Here is a 17,842-nt window from a genome sequence, read left to right as displayed (position 1 = left end):
AGTATTTACCTTCCTTGGCTTTCCTCTGCGTTGCTTTTCAGCCAGTCCGCAGCTGTACTTGTTCCATGGTACCACCATGTGTGCTTCACTGTGCTCCTCCAGGGCTCTGAAGCTGGCCAGTCATTGGTGTTCAGCTCTGGAACAAGGATGTTTAAGTAGAGGAAAACAAACAAACAAAAAACAAATCAAGATTAAAAATGCTTAAGCCTTAAAACATAAGACAACCAAAGATTTGCCAAAGTTTAGTCTCTACAACCTTGACTGTGTTCCTTTAAGAGTGAAGACTTTATATACTTAGCAAGCATTAGCTGGAGGAATAGAAACCTGTTAAACAAGTTTAATGAAGTGGAGCTCCTGAATATAGGGTTACCTGCAGCTGGTTCATTGCCTATAACTCTTGTCTAATAACACAAGGTAAAATTTTACTGTTATTCCCTTGGAGAAATAAAGTACAAAACTGATTTTCCACACTGCTGTATTCATCATCTGTGTCCTCAGTTAGGTCAACCCTTCTTATTAGAGAGCTCCAGTTAGACTACATTGTGGCTCATAACTGAGATATATGTGTGGGACATATCTCCTGCTCGCAGAGCACTCCAGGACCTAATATAGCCATAGAGATGAACTGATTTTGTAGCCTTTTATGAACTGGAACAACATAATATGCAGTAGCAGTGGAGCTTCCTCTCCAAAGGACGGTGTCTTTAGCATAAATAAGTCAGAAACGGGAAATTACTAATTTCTCCTATGGAAGCATCTCTTGCTGACTGTAAATTTGTAGGAAATCTGCCCGAGTACATGCTCGTTTGTGTACCAGTCATCTCTGAAGCTGCCTTTACAGTTGTAACAGCGAGCGTCCGAGTTTGCGCTATCTTAGTGGCACAAAAAGAACTTCATAGTCTCTCCCCAGAGAGAAGGCTAAGATGACCTAAGCATGATTATTTTTCAGGTTAAACTCACCTTTGGTGCAAAACTCAAGAAAATATCTGTTTGATGGTACAAAGCAATCCAGGCTGAAAAGCCACGAGGATGGGGTGCGTGGGGGTGTCCCACCATGGATCAGGCATTAACTACATAGGAGTCTCTGCAGACAGGAGAATGGCATTTTAACCCCTGCTCACTTTGGTGTAGAGGCAGGTTTTAATGTTTTTTTTTAAATTCCTTTAACTTTCCAGGTGACTTTAAAATAACGTTAGCTCTATTTGGTAGGTTAGTGTTTTCGTTGGAAGTATTTCAGTTAGCATTACTACTTGATAACTGTTACTCTGAAAACCTGAGAGAGGTTTTGAGCTATTGGTATTTTCTGACAAATGTTGGAAATTGCCAAAATAGCTGTCCCTGACTCTCCAGAGGAAGGAGCTTTCTGGTCAGCAATGCTGAGAGGAGCTGTTGGCCGTTTCACCTTATCAACAGGTCAGCGGGGTAAATTAGCAGTAGGACAGCTGCTCAGGGTAATCAGAGGAGCCAAGTGGGCCAGCTATCCCAATTAATTATTCCTCTCCCTCTACAGAAGCTATCAGGTTGCTTTGCTTAGCTTTCAGATGACACTTGAAGAAGATAAAAGCTTGATGTCCTGGGACCCTAATCCCAACCTTTCTGTTGGGTCAGTGAGTGGAAGCGGCTTTTAGAAGGTCCAGGGAGCACCGGTGTGTGTCCTAGTGGAAGGGGGCAGTGCAGAGGAAGCAGGACAGGAAATTGGGGACCGAGACCCCCCTTTTCACTGGGAAAAAGTCCATAGGTTTGCTCAGCTGCTCCTGACATCTCTGTTTAGTGTCACCTTACCCGGGGGGACTTGGGGAGGAGGATAGATTTGCCTTTCTTACTAAATGCAAGTCAACTGATTTTATATGTTTCTTTCTTTCAAGATTCGAAATAGAAATTGAGCCCATTTTTGCAAGTTTGGCTTTGTACGATGTTAAAGAAAAGAAAAAGGTAGGTTTTAAATTACTTGAGCGATGACATTTCCACTGAAGCATTACAAATCTGTATTTAAAAAAAAAAACGGGGGGGGAATTAATTCTGGAAACAAACCTCTACGAAGGCAGTGACATACTGGTAGTTAGAAGAATAATGAAGGCATTTCATGAACCATCTTGTGTGTTCTTCCTCTGCTTAGTAAAACAGTTGAAGGATAACCACTTTTCTAAAAATATTATCTAATGTGTGAGTGCCTGAAATCAGAATATATATATTGTCCAATCTTGGCTTTCAAAAGTCTCTTCCCCAGAGGGAACTTAAGTAACTGAAACCTTTTATTTAGATTAAGTTTTTATGACTTTCTTAATCTCTTTTCCATGATTCAGCATGGTATGTGTCCAAGTAACATTTTAATAATGCGCAAGAAAGTCATACGTGCTAAAACTGCTAAAATGAAAACAAAACTGAGCAGTCTTTTCAAGATCGAAGTTATAGGAAATGCAAAATACATTTATTCTCCTATTTATGTTCTGTATTTAATATTTGAAGAGTCTTTTAGTTTTCCTAATTCAAGATATTAGCAGTAGTAGAGAGAAAAATGTTAAAAATATGCATTTTGACATTTATCTCTTTAAGACTTGAATTTAATGCATTAAGTTTTAAGTTATGTAGATGAGAGTATGTGGAATATTATGTGAACTTTGTTTAATATTTAAATCACATTTCATAAGCCAATTTTATCATCTCATTACTCCATTTTTTTTTCTTTCATGTAGTCAGTTCTTTAGTGACCTCTGGTGTTGATAACCAGCTCACATCCACTTTGTCTTTGAAGCCTTGATACACTTGAGATTTGGTGTTTTGGCGTAGGTGGCTTCACTGTCTCCCCTGCAGGATGTTTTGCTTTTTCTTTCAATTATCTTAAAGAACATTTTTTATTTTGATCCTTTGGTATTTTCAGTTCACATAGCAATTGTATTTCCTAGTCCTGTGACTGGAACTCCCTACCTTACAGGAGGTGGAGGAAACTTTGTCGGTAATATGTATTGTTTACTCCATTTCCTTTCTCTTTTCCCACTGTTCTGCCTTGATTCCTCAAAGAAAAGGCCTCTTCTTTTTCCTTTTCATCCATGGTTTGAAAGGAGGCACTGTTGGTAGTCTTTTCCTTATCTTTTGAAACTGTCTGTTGTGTTTGTGAAGAGCTTACCAAAAATAAAAAGTGTAACTAAAGCTTGAAGCTACCCAACTTCTTCCTTAGATTTCAGAAAATTTCTACTTTGATTTAAACTCTGAACAAATGAAGGGAATGCTTCGTCCCCATGTCCCCCCTGCTGCTATATCCACGCTGGCCAGATCTGCGATCTTTTCCATCACTTATCCCTCTCAAGATGTCTTTCTGGTAATTAAGGTAAGAAATACCAGAAAAAAATTGAATTATTAGTATTGTCTCTTGTTTCCTATTGAAAATAAAATAAGCCCAAATCTGGCTGACTACTTGTCTTCTTATTTTCATTTGGAGAGTAGAATTCTGTTCTCAAAAGCATAAGCACTGGAACAACAGAATTCTGTTTCATTTCAGAGATTCTCACTCAGTACGTTAAGTTCCTTTGTAAGAGAAACAGTTCAGTGGAGATATAAATTGTTATGTTATTGAAAACCCAAAAAGAGCACAAAAGTTTGCTTGGTACAGAGCAGCTTTCTGGGGCCTGACCTTGGTGTTCATATCAATGTGCTGACTCCTTCAGATGATAGATAAGTGAGTGATTTAAAAATATATATTGATCTGAATCTCATTTCAAAAATGATATATGCCCTTAAGCCGGATTTTCAAATGTCTTTAAGAATTGGAATTGCTAAGAGAGTGAGATCCATAGCTGAAATAAAACAGGACATTGGTCACTCCTGGAATGAAGTATACAAAGATAAGTTAGCTTCTCCTCTTTCATTTGATTCAATGAGTGCACAAATGTTAGGAGTTCGGACTGGCATTTCAGTCAGCCTTTTTGGCTGGTCTCTGTGTAAAAATCATCCCATAGTAAAAAGAGGAGTAGAAGACATGCTTTCAGTTTGCAGGCAGGGGTTCCATTGTCTTGAGAACCCCATTGTCTTGAGAACCCCATGTACTGATGTTTGTGCAAACTGCTTCTTATATGAGCAATAAGCTTTTGCAAATGAATTAAGGCAGTCCCAGGTGAGAATAAGGCTTTCAGTAGTGTTGGAGCATATTGTGATCTCTGTTTTTTGGTACGATTGTCTGAATTCCTTCTAAACATCATGTTCTGGCTGTGCACACGTATTCCCTCTTCTGATTTTTACAAGATACAAGGAAGAGAGAATGCCATATTTATGAGATGGGGATCTGTCTGAAAAAGCTTGTGACTGCACATTAGTGCCTGTGAAACCAGTGATCCAAGAGGAGCTGGTGGCTTAGGTGTTTTTTGATCTGATAATGAAAAGGGTATAGTCAGGGATAAGAAGACAGATGCACAGTGTGCCTTGTAGGGTGGATTTTCACAGGGGTTTTACTCATTAGAAAACAGCTTTTCAGACAGCTGGTGTTGCCGACATAAACTGTGAGTGCAAGATTTGATGGAAAGTAGTTTTCTTCTTTATCTTGTGGTGGCCTCGTGGAGTTCTATTAATAAACAAGCGTGAATGGCACTTTGTAAGCATGGGAGAAGTTTAAAGATGTTCTATTAATAATCTAATAACAGCGTGTGCACAGTAACAGGCGTGGGCGGGAGGGCCAGGATGCTTCTGAAGGAAACAGTCTTCATCTGTGTGATAAGGAAGGTGTTTCTATCAGAAATGGGGTGAAATGTGAAGACTTCAGAAGCAAGCATCAGGTCTTTGACTGACTTTAATTATTTGTTTATTTCATGACTTGATTTGAAAACACACGAATTTAAAATAGTGCTTGTTTTAGCTGAGCACGTCTGAGTCACCTTTTTGTGCTGCTGCAATGGGTCCTTAATATGGAGAACAGAAACAAGAACAGCATTCTGAAAATGATGATGCTGAAGACAGTGTGAGATGTCTCCAAGACCTCAAAAACGAGCTGAAAGTGGCTCTAGGATAAATCAAACCAAAGTGAAGTGGTATATGCTCCCATTGAAGCTACATTTTACACTTGTGATCAAGTTAGAGCTGGAGATCTGGGAACTTGCATGGTTCTGACAATGTGAAGGCAGCACTTGTTCCCTGACTCACAAAGGGAAATCAAGCTTTCTCTCTTTGGAAAGAATGTGTTTGCTTCCTGATGTTTGTTTAATTTAACAAGCCTTGCTGGATGCATGTCCTTAAAATGGTTCATTTTCCCTTCTCAGCTGGAAAAAGTATTACAGCAGGGAGATATTGGGGAGTGTGCAGAGCCTTATATGATTTTTAAAGAATCTGATGCAGCAAAGGTAAGAATTTTTTTAAAGTTTTGAATAAATTTGGGTGTAAATGCTTTAAGACATTTTGTTATAAATTAATTAAACATACTTTTTTTTTTCGCTTTGGGACTTAACAGCCATTGATGCTGTTCCTGCTGTTAAAATGATCCATTTTTAATTAAGAATCTGGTCAAATTCTAAAGGCCAAAGAAGAGTCAAAGACCCTTGAATCCTGATGCCTTATTGTGGTAGAGCTGTTGAAGCTGATTGGTTTTTGTAGCTGACGGGCAAGATGTGCGGTTACCATCGAGCTCCGTCAGCCAGTTCTCTGTCCCACAGGATCAGCCGTGTGCTTTTAGCTGGGTCAAGTGAAGGCGGCCTTTGGTGCAAATTTGCAGTAAAATTTCAACTTCTCCCTTGCTTCTGCAGCTTACCTCCATCACAGAACCTCTGCCTTCCTCTGGAGGAATTGTAAAGCAGATGAAATATGTTAACAGGAGATTCTCCACCAGGCCCCATTTTCAATTGCAGTGCATTTCGAGTTCTTTTTTTTTTCTGCTATTTTCTGCTGATTTTTCTTTTTCCTAATATTGTAAAGAAGGGCCACACTCAACAGCAGGATGAACCTGTCCTTTTTCCATAAAGTAAGGATAATTTTAAATTTTTATACTTTAGTGTTGGTTTTTTGTTCCATTGACAACATCCCTTTAACTCCTGCCTTCAGTAGTTTGGGCATCGTCCTCCGAAGTGCAGCAGATGGCACGGACCTGCCCTGGTTTGACTGATTTTTTTTGTCTTTCCCTCGTGTTTCAATGCCGCCTGTCTCCTTGCTGTAGAAACCCTTTGCTCGGGCCTAAAAGCAGAGGTTTCCCCACAGAGAAGAATTTTATTCCCTGCAGTTGGCAGCTGGTTGCTCGTTGAAGCAGATCAGAGTTTGAGGTGGGAATTGCAGGTTTGGTAGGTTGAAAAAAAAACCCAGGAACACTGTGAGGATGTTTAGTGGCACTTGGACTGACCTTTCCTCAGTCTTTTCCCCCATCGGCTTCTCTTTTGTTTTTCTCCAACATGACATGGCTATAAAATAGCAAGTAATGGATTTTATTGTTACTTAAGGTACATATGTTATTTTACAACTCCAGCTTGTAAGATGTACAAGAGAGCTTGAAAACGAAACCTTGCATACGTAGAACGTGAAACGGTGCTTTTGAGCCTCAGAAATGGTTCCTCATTTAATGTACAATTAACTGGGTTGAGCCAAGTGAACATTAAAAGGTAACAGTGAGGACAGCATGAAGGGGGAGAAACAGGTGCCAGCCATTCCTGGGACTGAGAGTCTTTCCATTGTGCTTTTTTCAGAGAAACTGGGCTGTTCAGTTGTTAGTTTTGATCAAATGCTAACAAAGTTTTTTCTTCCTGAAGCTCTAGTATATTTTTAGCTGAAGAAGTTCACATTTTTTGTTTATCTCTGTCTTTGTATCTCTGCACCGCCATATGAAAAATGGATAACTTTTACCTCATGTATATAGATAACAAAAGTAAAAAAACTACATTTCCTGTGATCAATAAGTTGACATGTGCCTAAGTGATATTTTGGAATTAGATTTGCATGGTGCTTGGGAATGGAGGTGAAAAGGTGGTTTTTCAAGATCTCCTTCAGTAAGTGGCATAAATGTGTCCTGAACTAGAAGAATGTGAGCAGGAGAGGTCTTACTGTTTTTATCCAGCCCCTTGTCTGGGGACTTCTTAAAGTCCTGTAGGTAACAACCTTTCTTAAGCAAAAACATGCTCTTTAATGTACAGAATTATGGAAAAGACCTTTGCTTTTTTTCCCTCAATAAAATAAGTACGATACTGCTTTTTTGAGGTATGTTTCCTATACAACTCCAGATGATCTGGGCACCTGCTGCATAAAATCACATTAAGAAAGACCGTTTCAGACTTGACAGAGTAAAATTCAGCTTTTTCTTGGAAGAGCAGTGGGCAGATGAGCTCACTGGGGTTTGACAGAGAATTTGGGAGCCTCAAGAGCTCCAACTCCCGAGGTGTCTGTGGCTGGTACTGCTGGCCCGATGGCATCTTTGTGAAGCTTCATGCTTGGTGATCCTCCTCTAGAAGGTGCTGTTGAGGCACAAAATCATTGCGGGTTAGAATAAGACGCCACTGTTACTTAGTGATTTTGCTAAACGAAGCTTTGGTCCTGTTCCTCTCCTTTTAATCACTTGTATTGAATAATTTTCTTCACAGAATAAGGAAAAGTTGGAAAAACTGAAATGCCAGGCAGAACAGTTTTGCCAAAGACTGGGCAAGTATCGAATGCCGTTTGCCTGGACGGCCATTCATTTAATGAACATTGTGAGCAGCGCCGGAAGTTTGGAAAGAGATTCCACGGAAAGTGAAGTTGGCACAGGAGGTACCGTATCTGACATCTGCCTGAGGGAATGCAGACAAATCCAGAGTTTACTGAAGTTTTGATTCACGCCCCATATCTTCCATCGCTCCTTTTATCACTTTCCTCCCCCTGCCCGAGTCCTTCTGATAGTTTTGGGTCATGGTTGAACTAAAACAGAAAAGTCCATGATAACAAATGGATTTATCTTTCAAGGATTTTACAAGCAAACCATCTGTTATATTATTTAAAACCAGGCTTCTAAGACTGGGAGCATGTTATAGGCTGATGAACATTTTCCAAAGGAGTGGATTAATCTTTGTGAACTACACAGCTTATCTGAAACTGCTCTTCAGCATCCCCAGAACTGCCAACTTCATCATCTTTCAGAGCAATAGAAATACATAAATCTCCACTTTTATAATAGCAGTAAGGCAGTGGGGCGAGGTTGCTGGGAGAGGAGCAGGAGCCAGCTGTGCTTCACAGCCTCCCAATGCCTCCGAACTGTGATTGCTTTAGCATAGGCACCTCTTATTGCATAATTTCCAAAAGCAGCAGCTACCTTCTTGTGTAGAAAATCCTGGTTGGAAAACAAGTAGGCTCTTGGACAATTGTTTTTCCTCTCTTTTTTTTTTAAATTTCTCCTACTTTTTGTTTTATTTCTTGAAGAACGTAAAGGATCGTGGTCAGAGAGACGGAATTCCAGTATTGTTGGGAGGCGTTCGTTAGAGAGAACCACAAGTGGGGATGAGGCTTGCAACTTGACCAGTTTTAGACCAGCTACTCTGACAGTGACAAACTTCTTCAAACAGGTATTGTATGAAGTTATCTAATTAAAGAGTCGTTCCTTGGACAGAGTGATTTGATTGTGTGAAGCCAGTTTAGACCGAAATGATTAATTTGTGATGCTTTCAATGTGTGTAATGTCTGTTCCTCGATCACAGGATATCTTTGAACAGCATGCAGTGGGTTTATTACATCATGTGCTTAATTCTGCCAGCAGTAGGTCGACAGTCTATTGGTGGATTCTTTCAATAAATTTACTATGAATAATTACATTATGGAATTTGAAATTATTATCTGTTTATGATTCAAATGATGAAGTGTCATTGTGGCATAGTGACTTAACTGTGCTAACTAATATTAATAGAATTGAGTCTCCCCAGGAGAATATCAGTTTATTTTGCTACAGATTTTTCTAACATGCATTCAAAAAAAGTTCTGGTCAACATATTTAGAGAAACGCTCATAGAAGCAAGTTCACAAAAACTGAGGACAACTTCTTCAAGTTAGGATATGCCAAAAAGTATTCCAGATATTCATCCGAGTCTAGGAGTCGCGCAGCCTTTGTCATGATGTTCAGTTGACTCCTTTGGTTTCACTGAGTGATAAGAATCCCGTTGAAACATCAGCAGGCTCAGAACCAGGTTCGTCAATGTGATTTGAGGTTGGTATTGGTTCCCTGGACACATTTACGTAATATTTAGCATGTTAATCCAGGGATGCCTGAAAAAACAAAGCGTTTCACTGCTAGTGCGGCTTTACTGAGTGGCAGCTCTTCTTAGCCAGAGCTTTGGATTTTCCTGAGAAGCAGCAGAAAATGTGATTTTAAACAGAATAAAATTTTTAGTTAAGTGTAGAAAATGGTTTCAGTTCATTAATTTTTTCTAACATTTGCTTAATGTCGTATCTGGTTCAGGAAAATTGTTATTTGAATGTCACCTTTGTGTATAAAAAGGGATTTAATAGTGAGCAACCAGATATTTTTTGATAGATTCTCAATTATTGGACATACAAAGATTTAGGTGCTATATATTGAAAGCTGGTTAAGCTCTCTTTTTTTTTTTTTTCTGATTGTTTTGATTGCCTGCCACTTTCACTGTGGGTAGCCATCCAAAGTCTGCTCTTTAAATACAGTAGAGTAAATAAGGAGAAATGTCATCAAGGCCATGAAGTTATCATGGTGCAAACCATGTAAGTGGAGGGTGGCTCAAGGCTCTGGTGCTTTCATGAAACCAATATGACCGTAACTGGGTTCTGGGAATGGCGTCTCTGGGATCTCAGTGACACAGAGCAGCGCAGGAACTTCCTTTTACTTTTGGGCTGTTATTAAAATCCAGGTCTGTAACGTGTTCACCCAAGATACAGAAAGTAAAAAAATAAATGTTTATTTACTTTGTCGAGGTTGTTCATTTGACAACTTTGAAACAGCTTGTTTTATCATTTTGTCCTTTAAAAATTGCCAAACATTGATTTAAGATTTTAAGTTTCTAATTCTTCTGTATCTTTTATTTTTTGTCTTCCTTTTCTCCCGTTGAGTACAATTAATTGAAAACTAGCCACCATTTTTCTCCTTCCATTGGCTTCTTTTTTTCGTATTGTGATTATTACCTTTATTATCAGATATCTTCTGCTTTTGCATAGTTAGAGGGTGGCAGAGTCACATTTTCTATAATGTTTCCAAAATTAATGAAATTCTGAGCTACTGGAATGTGGCACAAGGAAGACTGACAACAGGTTACCTCTACTTCCCACCATTTCTTAACACTTCTCCTGAAAAGAAAGATTATTTTAGACTCATACCAAGGAAAAGGCAGAGGAGAAGGAATGAGGCTCACTACCTGAATGACGGATACTTTTTCAAACTATTATACTTGCTAAAATTTGGATATTTTGAGGAAATCTTTTAACAGCCATTCTCAGTTTTGAAAAAGATAATATTGATGGGGAGAGAAAAGGTTTTCAATGAGAAGTTCCAGCAGCTGTCATGATGATTAATAAGGGAAAAAGGATGGAGAAATGAACTGTAATTTAGCATGTTAATCCTAACACCTTGTTCTGGGAGGGTACATCTTGATATCAGAGGAAAAAGACTGTAGTATTAGATGGTTTATTCATTCTCTCGCAGTCCTGAAAGGTGTGTAAATAACCATTTTCTTCCCAAAACTAACAGGAGGGTGATCGCCTGAGCGATGAGGATTTGTACAAGTTCCTTGCTGACATGAGGCGGCCGTCTTCAGTGTTACGGAGACTGAGACCTATCACAGGTAGTGAACAAGAGCTTTTTGGCTCACGTCTTCAAATATTTGGTTAGTCCTTCCCGACTGCCACGCAGCTCTTATAAGTAAGCAGATGAAAAAACCCTAAGAAGTCATTGACAACATTCCCTGATAGATCACGAGCACTAAAGATGGCATTTTGGCAGGTTTTTCTCTGGCATGTGTGTCTGCGCAGCTCCTGTCATACTGAGAGTAGTGTCTGTGAGAAGAGGATACAAACCCCAGTGCCCTAAACCCAGCAGGGGCTGAGGAACCTCTGGTTTCCAGAGTAAAATCTCTCTCTCTAGCTGAGAGGAGATCTCTCTCCTGGCTCCCACTAGGTTAATAGGAACAGACTCCACCTCTGTTTGAGCAGGGGAAATAGAAGTGCTGGCACACCAGAAGTGAAACATCTCTGGTCCCTGACCTGTGCTATTCCTGACAATATTTACTTAACCTGTTCTTAAAAAGCTCCAGCAACAGCAATCTGACCGCTTCCTCAGATCATCTCTCCCAGCACTCAGCTGTCCTTGTAGTGAGGTTAGGTATTAAGAAAACTTTGCCAAAGTATCTTGCTGCGAATTAATCTGATTATGGTCTGTCGTGCCCTCAGAGCAATGATCACAACCTTTCAAGTACTTGAATACTGTTATTAGTTCACTCTTATTTGCCTCCATTTTGTAGCCTAAACAGTCTTGAGGGCTTTCCAACTCTTTCTTAAAGGTTGTGGTTGTAAAATTGCCTGTTACTCTCTGCTAGAGTTTCTTTTTCCACACTTTTCTTCAAGCATGGTGCTCTAAATGGGTGTGCTGCTCCTCCTGAGACTTCATGCCCAGTGAAGCAGAGGAATTTCTCTCCAGTGTCTTACGCATGCACTGCATCTCTTGGAATATTTGTAGCTTTCTTCTGGACACTGGTTTATTGTCACTGCTGTTACCCAGCCCTTTTCTACAGAATTGATCCATGCCTTTTTTTTTTTTTTTTATTTGTATGTTTGGCTTCTACTTCTTAATATAAGTTCTTTGCTCTTTCTTATGTTTCACCTTAGTCATTTGATGCCATTTCTCCAACTCTCTTATAAATTTTCACAGTTGTTCCAGCCTTAGTGCCATCCATCAACAAAGAGTGTGCTATCAGTGCTGCCAGCTGACTTGCTAAGGAAAATATTAGCTTTCAGCAACTCCTGATGTATCCTGGTTTGATAGGCAAGATTCCTGATGTTGCTTTGAACATTGTTTTTAACAGTAGTTGGGCCTCACAGCAGCATTATGGTATTTCCCCAACTTGTCTATGAGAACAGCGTTTGGGACTTGTTAAGATGTTTTTTCTGTTGGTTCTTATTTGGTACCCCAGTGGCCCTAGGTATCAGTTTGATTCACTGTTATTTGTTTTTAACAATTCCACCTTGGCTGTAATTTATAATTATTTATGAAATTAACATATAGGCTATTAACCTGAAGAAACAAAGCAAGAACATGCTCTTTTATTTATATTTAACTTCTATTTATTCTAATAAAAGCATTTCCTTCTTGCAGCTCAATTAAAGATAGACATATCCCCAGCTCCAGAGAATCCCCATTACTGTCTAACTCCGGAGTTGCTGCAAGTCAAACTTTACCCAGACAGCAGAGTTCGGCCTACGAGAGAAATCCTGGAGTTTCCTGCCAGGGATGTCTACGTTCCAAATACCACCTACAGGTTAGAGTTTTGAAATACGTTTCACATTGAAGACCTGACACTGGCAAATCTCAAAATTCCTGCCTTATCATCTGTTTCATTGCAAAACTTGCTGTGTCGGTAGATCTGCTGTGCCAGAGGCACAAAAAGGATCCAGACTGACACAGCGTAAAATACACAGATGTGGAGGGGCAAACACATCTGCACACAACTTGGCCGTGAACAGGAGAGAAGTTTCTCCATTTCCTGAAATTCACAGTGAAATTTAGTTGAATTATTTTCACTTTTATATAGGTTATTTTCTTTGTCCGTGTCATCATACTATTGCTGTTTCTGTTACTTTCTGACACTTCCAGTGACTTACTTTTTTTCTTTAAAGTGGGGGATAAAAATGAAGAAAATGTGGAATCCCTTTGCTCATATTTCTGTTTAGATTTCTTTGTTCACAGTGCTTGAAAAAAATCTTCCAAAGGCCTGAAAGATTAGAATTTTTTCTCAAGTATCTTGGAAAACAATAGCCTTTCAGTAACTAAGCCCAGATTTATTTTCATTATGTATCACTATTAATATAAAGCTTTTTCACAGGATCTTTGAATACATTACACCTCTGAGTGGAATTGTCTTCTTCTGTTGAGTGATTTCACGAACTTACCAGATCAGTTACGTCTTGTTATAAAAGTTTGATAAATACAAACCAGGTTTTTATAAGCCAAAGCTTACAAGAAGTAGTTTAGTCCAGTTCCATATCTCATGTCTTTTTTTCCAAAGTTCCATTTATTTATTTATTTATTTATAAGAGGTTGGACAGGTAATTAAACATTACAATACACCAGTGCAAATAAGCAGCCCTGTGTGATCTCTTCTTTGTGATAAATCCATGAGGAGTAAAAGTACTTTTGCAGTTTCTCTGTAATTAGCACATTCTGTTCACAGCTGCTTCACTCTGGCGAATTACAACTTAAAACCATTTTCTGTATGGTTGCAAATGTTGAGATAAAAAATCCGTACTGTACAAGGATCAGGTAAAATATACAAGTCAATATGACTCAATTTAGCTGCAGAATTGGGGTCAGCATGTCTGTAGTCTGTCTGCATTACAGCATTCTGCAGCCGAAGTTGAACACATGTGAATGTGTTTTCGGGAGTGGGATCAACACTGGACAAACACAATCAGGGCAGTTGTGCCCATAGGGTTTGTTGGTTGGTACCATTGACTCCACTGGAGTTACCTCCCTCAGGCAACTGTTCTCTGTTTGAAAGGTGTTTTGTCAGCTACTCACTTGGTCTTTCATTTAATTTCTTAGGTGTACTAAAAGTTCGCAAAGGGATGGCTCTGAATCCATTTCAAATGAGAATAAAAGATCTTTCATGTTTTTCAGTCAGCTTTGAAGCTTAGCTCTTAACTTTCAGTAAGAAGGTATAGTTCTTAAGTTATTCTTCAAAGCATGATGTCTAAAAGATCAGGTCTGTGCTGTGGCTTACTTGACGTGCCTGTACACATCTATAGCTGCGCGAGTACAGGGAGTCAGCAAAGATCATCCTGAGCTGCACTGCTGAAAATCTGTCTGGTAATACACAAAACCATGAAGGGGGGAATTGCCCATCTTTCCTTTGCTCTGAGAAACATTCCACAACAGTACCATGAACCAAACATCAAATCAGTTACTTTACAAAACAAAATTTCTTTTTTTTTTTTTCCCCCTGTAGATTAATGCTTAAATGTCTTCTGTAGCATTTTATCAGCCCTTTGTTTCCTGAAACACTTTCTGTGGTCCCTGCTGTACAACCCAGAAACAAATGGAACAGCCTGAAAACCCATTTCCCCAAGCAGTGCTGTCTAGCACGTTAACGTGCAACTGGTTCCTGGGCATTAGAGTTTCATCCTGGGGAGGTAAAAGCTCCGCATAAGTTACAGCACATTGGGCTTTGGGCTATGGTGAATGAGAATACTCACCAAACATACTCTGAGACCATCGCAAATGCCTCAGGGTTTATGTGTTGGAGAATACACCATACAGCGTATGGATTTAAACATGCATCTGTTATTAAACATCACATGAACTTATTTGATGTAGTGATGTTCAGTGTACATGTTCTGAATTAAAATCCATCAGGTTGAGTGATCCAGTCAAAACTTTTCAGATCTGTTGGGTGTATCATTATTTTGGTTGACTTGAGCAAGTAATATCTTCCTTTCTTAGGCTTCCAGTATAAACCTTTTCTTCTGTCTAGTCTTCCTTTTGACCTCGGCGTGACGTATTTTCCATTAAGATTTGTTTCCTCACATTCACTGTGCCACCACCCTCCTGAGGAAAAATATTGTAAAATTAGTGACTGTCAGTTGTACCCCGACATACTGTGCTGTTTCTGAGTAGACAGCTCCCATTTGCAACATAAATCTTCTTCAGATCAATCCCAGCAAAAGTGACAAGTAGCCGGTATACCCAAATGAAATGGTGCTCATACATGTACCCACTTACACTTGCAGGCCGAGGGCCACTAGACAGAAGTTGTGCTCACTGTTATTGTCTGCTTCACATAAAAGAAGTGGTGCATAGAAAACTGCAGATGCAAATGCAGCCACTGAATTGGGACACAAGAAGTTGGCTCCGCACTTCTGTGCTGTCTGTGACCCTCCACAACTGACTTTCTGATTTGCTGATATTTTTTGCAGGTACAAATAGTTAAATCTCTGCATGTGTAGAAGGCTGAAGAGCCTTTAGTAAACAAATTTTCTTTTTTATTGTCTGGTGTCCTTAAGCATAAGCTTAAATTGTAAGCCCAGTTCTGCTTGCAAAGGACTGGCAGTGACTCTGTGCTGGAATTGAAAGTTTAGCACTTTGGAAGTCGTTGGCCTGCTTTATGGTCACTGGAGCTGAGTAACACTCTCAGTTTTGTTTGAGACATTAGCAATTTTCAAGCCTAGAATGATGTACAAAGCTTTTGTTGCATGAAACAGGTGTGCAGAGGGCAATTCTCTAGCCTGTGGTTTAATCATTAATTACTTTTTCTGTTGTTTGCTTTTTGCTATAAGCTGGCAAAACATAAAAGCTTCATAAAATCAAAGGATCAGGAATTCTTTAACCAAATTATCTGTGAGTAGAAATATGTCTTCAGCTTTCCATCTTGCTCTTTTGAGAGCGATTACAGCATGTATACTTAACAAACAGCTGGAATCTGCTTTCAAATGGAAACTCACTTTTGGTTTGTAGTCAAAATGGAGTTAAAGAGTCAGTTTGTCTTCTCTTTTTTTGCAAGGAGAGGCTAAACAGTCCGACCTGCCATGCTGGAGCGTCCTTTCCTTCATAGCTCAGAATCTCATCCTGGCCTTTTATTTCAACCTACAATGCTAGTTCAGTTTCTGATGTAGGTCATTTACACAGCCACACTGTGCTTTAGTTTTACCTATCTATAAAATAGAAAGATGATACCTCATTGTAGGACCCTGCTATCTGCCAACAAAAAACATCTTCTGCCCTTTCCTGCAAAGAGAAAGATGCTCCTACCCCCTCTTCTCTGTACCTAACACCAGGCTTATATCAGTGAGTACCCTCCGACATATCCTGCCATCTTCCATGTAACAAAGAAGCCCCTGTGTTAATATACCCGCCATACCCAAGTAGTTTTCTGGACAGTTGAAGTCGTTTATTGTGTCCAGGTCCCGGTCTGCAGTGGAGAAGCGCAGTTCCGTCTGCTCCGGCAGTGCGTTCGGGATGCTCCCGGAGATCCGGGAAAGCTGGAGGGTGTAGTTTGTTTCCAGGCCTCCCAAGCTGAATGCGTACTCGATGAAACGTTTATTATCCTTCCAGTCCTGCAGCTCAATCCGTAAGATATAGTCCCCTTGTTTAGTGATGGAATAGGTCTTATTCAGGCCCAGCCAGAATTCCTCTGCAAATCATAGGAAATAGATGTTTTTAACATGACACTGGGCATAAGCACACTTAACCATGTTTTTCAGATCTCTAACCCATACCTCAGGTAGCTCACTCGCCTTTAGAGTATCAGTCTTTGAAAATACATGTTCAAATAAGCTGCACAGTATCAGTATCAAGAGGTGTCAGAGGTGAGGATTAGGGGACAGAAATCACCAGGCAGAGAGTTTGGTGGGGAAGGGGTTATGTGATAAACTTTCCCTGAAACCCTATATCGCTCATGCTGCTGTTGAATTTGTTTTTACAGATAAGCTGCGGGTAGTATGTGTGAAAATATAGTATTTAGAAGGGTTTATTCATTGCTTTAATTAAATCAATAATATGAGTCTTGGGGACTGTTGATCTTTTCAGAGGTCTCCTGCTACATTCTTTTTGTTTACCTCTTCTTAATTGCACACTGGTGATCAATAAAAGCAAGAGATATAAATGAACTGGAGCTTCTCTCTTAACTTTCCCACCTCTTATGAAACTTTGAGAGGGAGCTCAAGACATTTAAAACATGCATAATTGGAACTGTGTGACAAATGAAGCCAATGACATACATAAAACCTAATTGCAATTGTTACATGTTTTAAGGAAAGAGCTGCAGAACTCAGCTGAGGTTTCGATACCCTTGTGTACAAAGTGAATTTAACTTGAGGATTTTTCTTTTGCTGGAATTCTTGATAAGTAGTTTAATTGTTTCATAAATTATATTCATTAAGTAGCTTATTATCAGTGCTGCTGGTGTCAGTGCACAATGTGTAATTGCCACATGTGGAAATAGTATAGCTGAATGCGGGTGCCGTGCATGCAGGTGGCATTTAAAGCAATAGAAAAGATGGTTGAGTAAAATACTCCCACAGCTTACAGGTAAGAAGCCTGTTGTATTTTATCACCTTAGAATATGTAGCACAGGAGTGAGTAGGATGTAGCTGAGAGCAATGCCATCCTCTGCAAATCTTTCTGATTTGGGAAAGATGTGGCTTCACATTGGTGTAGTATATGGGAACTGGAGATGAATTAAGACACAGCTGTAGCATTCAATATGATAAAACTATATAGGTGAAAGTCAACTTCAGTCATGAGCTACTGTCCCAAAATTCAGGAAGGGCTGAGATATAGCAGCTCTTTATGTAGAAGAGGTGGAAGTAAGTCAATATTGCTGCATCATTGGTGAGGTTTTCATCACTGCTATGCCTAGAAAGTCAAAGTATTTTCTAAACAGAAGTAGAGTCATCTCATTGTACAAGAAGTATAGGGAAGATATTCTGGATCGGGAGCTATTGGGCAGCTCTTGGTGCTACAGGTTCTTTGGAGTTGATGATTAACAGGGGAACGTGGGTGTTTCCTCAGCCTGTCCAGCCATGGAGGGGATTTGCCTCATGCAGGGAAGCCAGAGGTGTTTGTGCAGGGGGCACATGCAGCCTGGGGGGGCTCTCGTGCTTGGAAAAATAGGCGGGGATTGCAGAAATTTTGAGAGAAAGTAGCGACAGCAACTTGGTGAGGTTTTGCATTTGTGTATATTTTAAAGGC

General features: G+C 39.7%; 2 protein-coding genes across 7 annotated transcripts in view; one reads left to right on the top strand and one right to left on the bottom strand.

Annotated features, from left to right (window-relative positions):
• DOCK7 (dedicator of cytokinesis 7) overlaps positions 1-17,842 on the top strand; it is a gene marked incomplete at both ends in the record, with an annotated part of 100,095 nt that overhangs the window by 27,296 nt on the left and 54,957 nt on the right. For all 6 annotated transcript variants that reach the window (XM_080349044.1, XM_080349040.1, XM_080349042.1 and 3 more), the window contains 7 exons: positions 1,866-1,932; positions 3,176-3,325; positions 5,244-5,324; positions 7,539-7,704; positions 8,350-8,492; positions 10,634-10,727; positions 12,254-12,416. In XM_080349044.1, the coding sequence (XP_080205170.1) occupies positions 1,866-1,932; positions 3,176-3,325; positions 5,244-5,324; positions 7,539-7,704; positions 8,350-8,492; positions 10,634-10,727; positions 12,254-12,416 (864 nt within the window). The remainder of the gene's footprint in view (positions 1-1,865; positions 1,933-3,175; positions 3,326-5,243; positions 5,325-7,538; positions 7,705-8,349; positions 8,493-10,633; positions 10,728-12,253; positions 12,417-17,842) is intronic.
• ANGPTL3 (angiopoietin like 3) overlaps positions 14,496-17,842 on the bottom strand; it is a gene marked incomplete at both ends in the record, with an annotated part of 7,982 nt that continues 4,635 nt past the window's right edge. The window contains 2 exons of the mRNA XM_080348665.1: positions 14,496-14,701; positions 16,011-16,286. Coding sequence (XP_080204791.1) covers positions 14,496-14,701; positions 16,011-16,286 — 482 coding nt within the window. The remainder of the gene's footprint in view (positions 14,702-16,010; positions 16,287-17,842) is intronic.

The sequence above is a fragment of the Nesoenas mayeri genome, assembly GCF_963082525.1.
Source record: "Nesoenas mayeri genome assembly, chromosome: 8".
Lineage (NCBI taxonomy): Eukaryota > Metazoa > Chordata > Aves > Columbiformes > Columbidae > Nesoenas > Nesoenas mayeri.
Note: the sequence above shows the minus strand (reverse complement) of the source record. Positions and strands in the feature narration are given on the sequence as shown.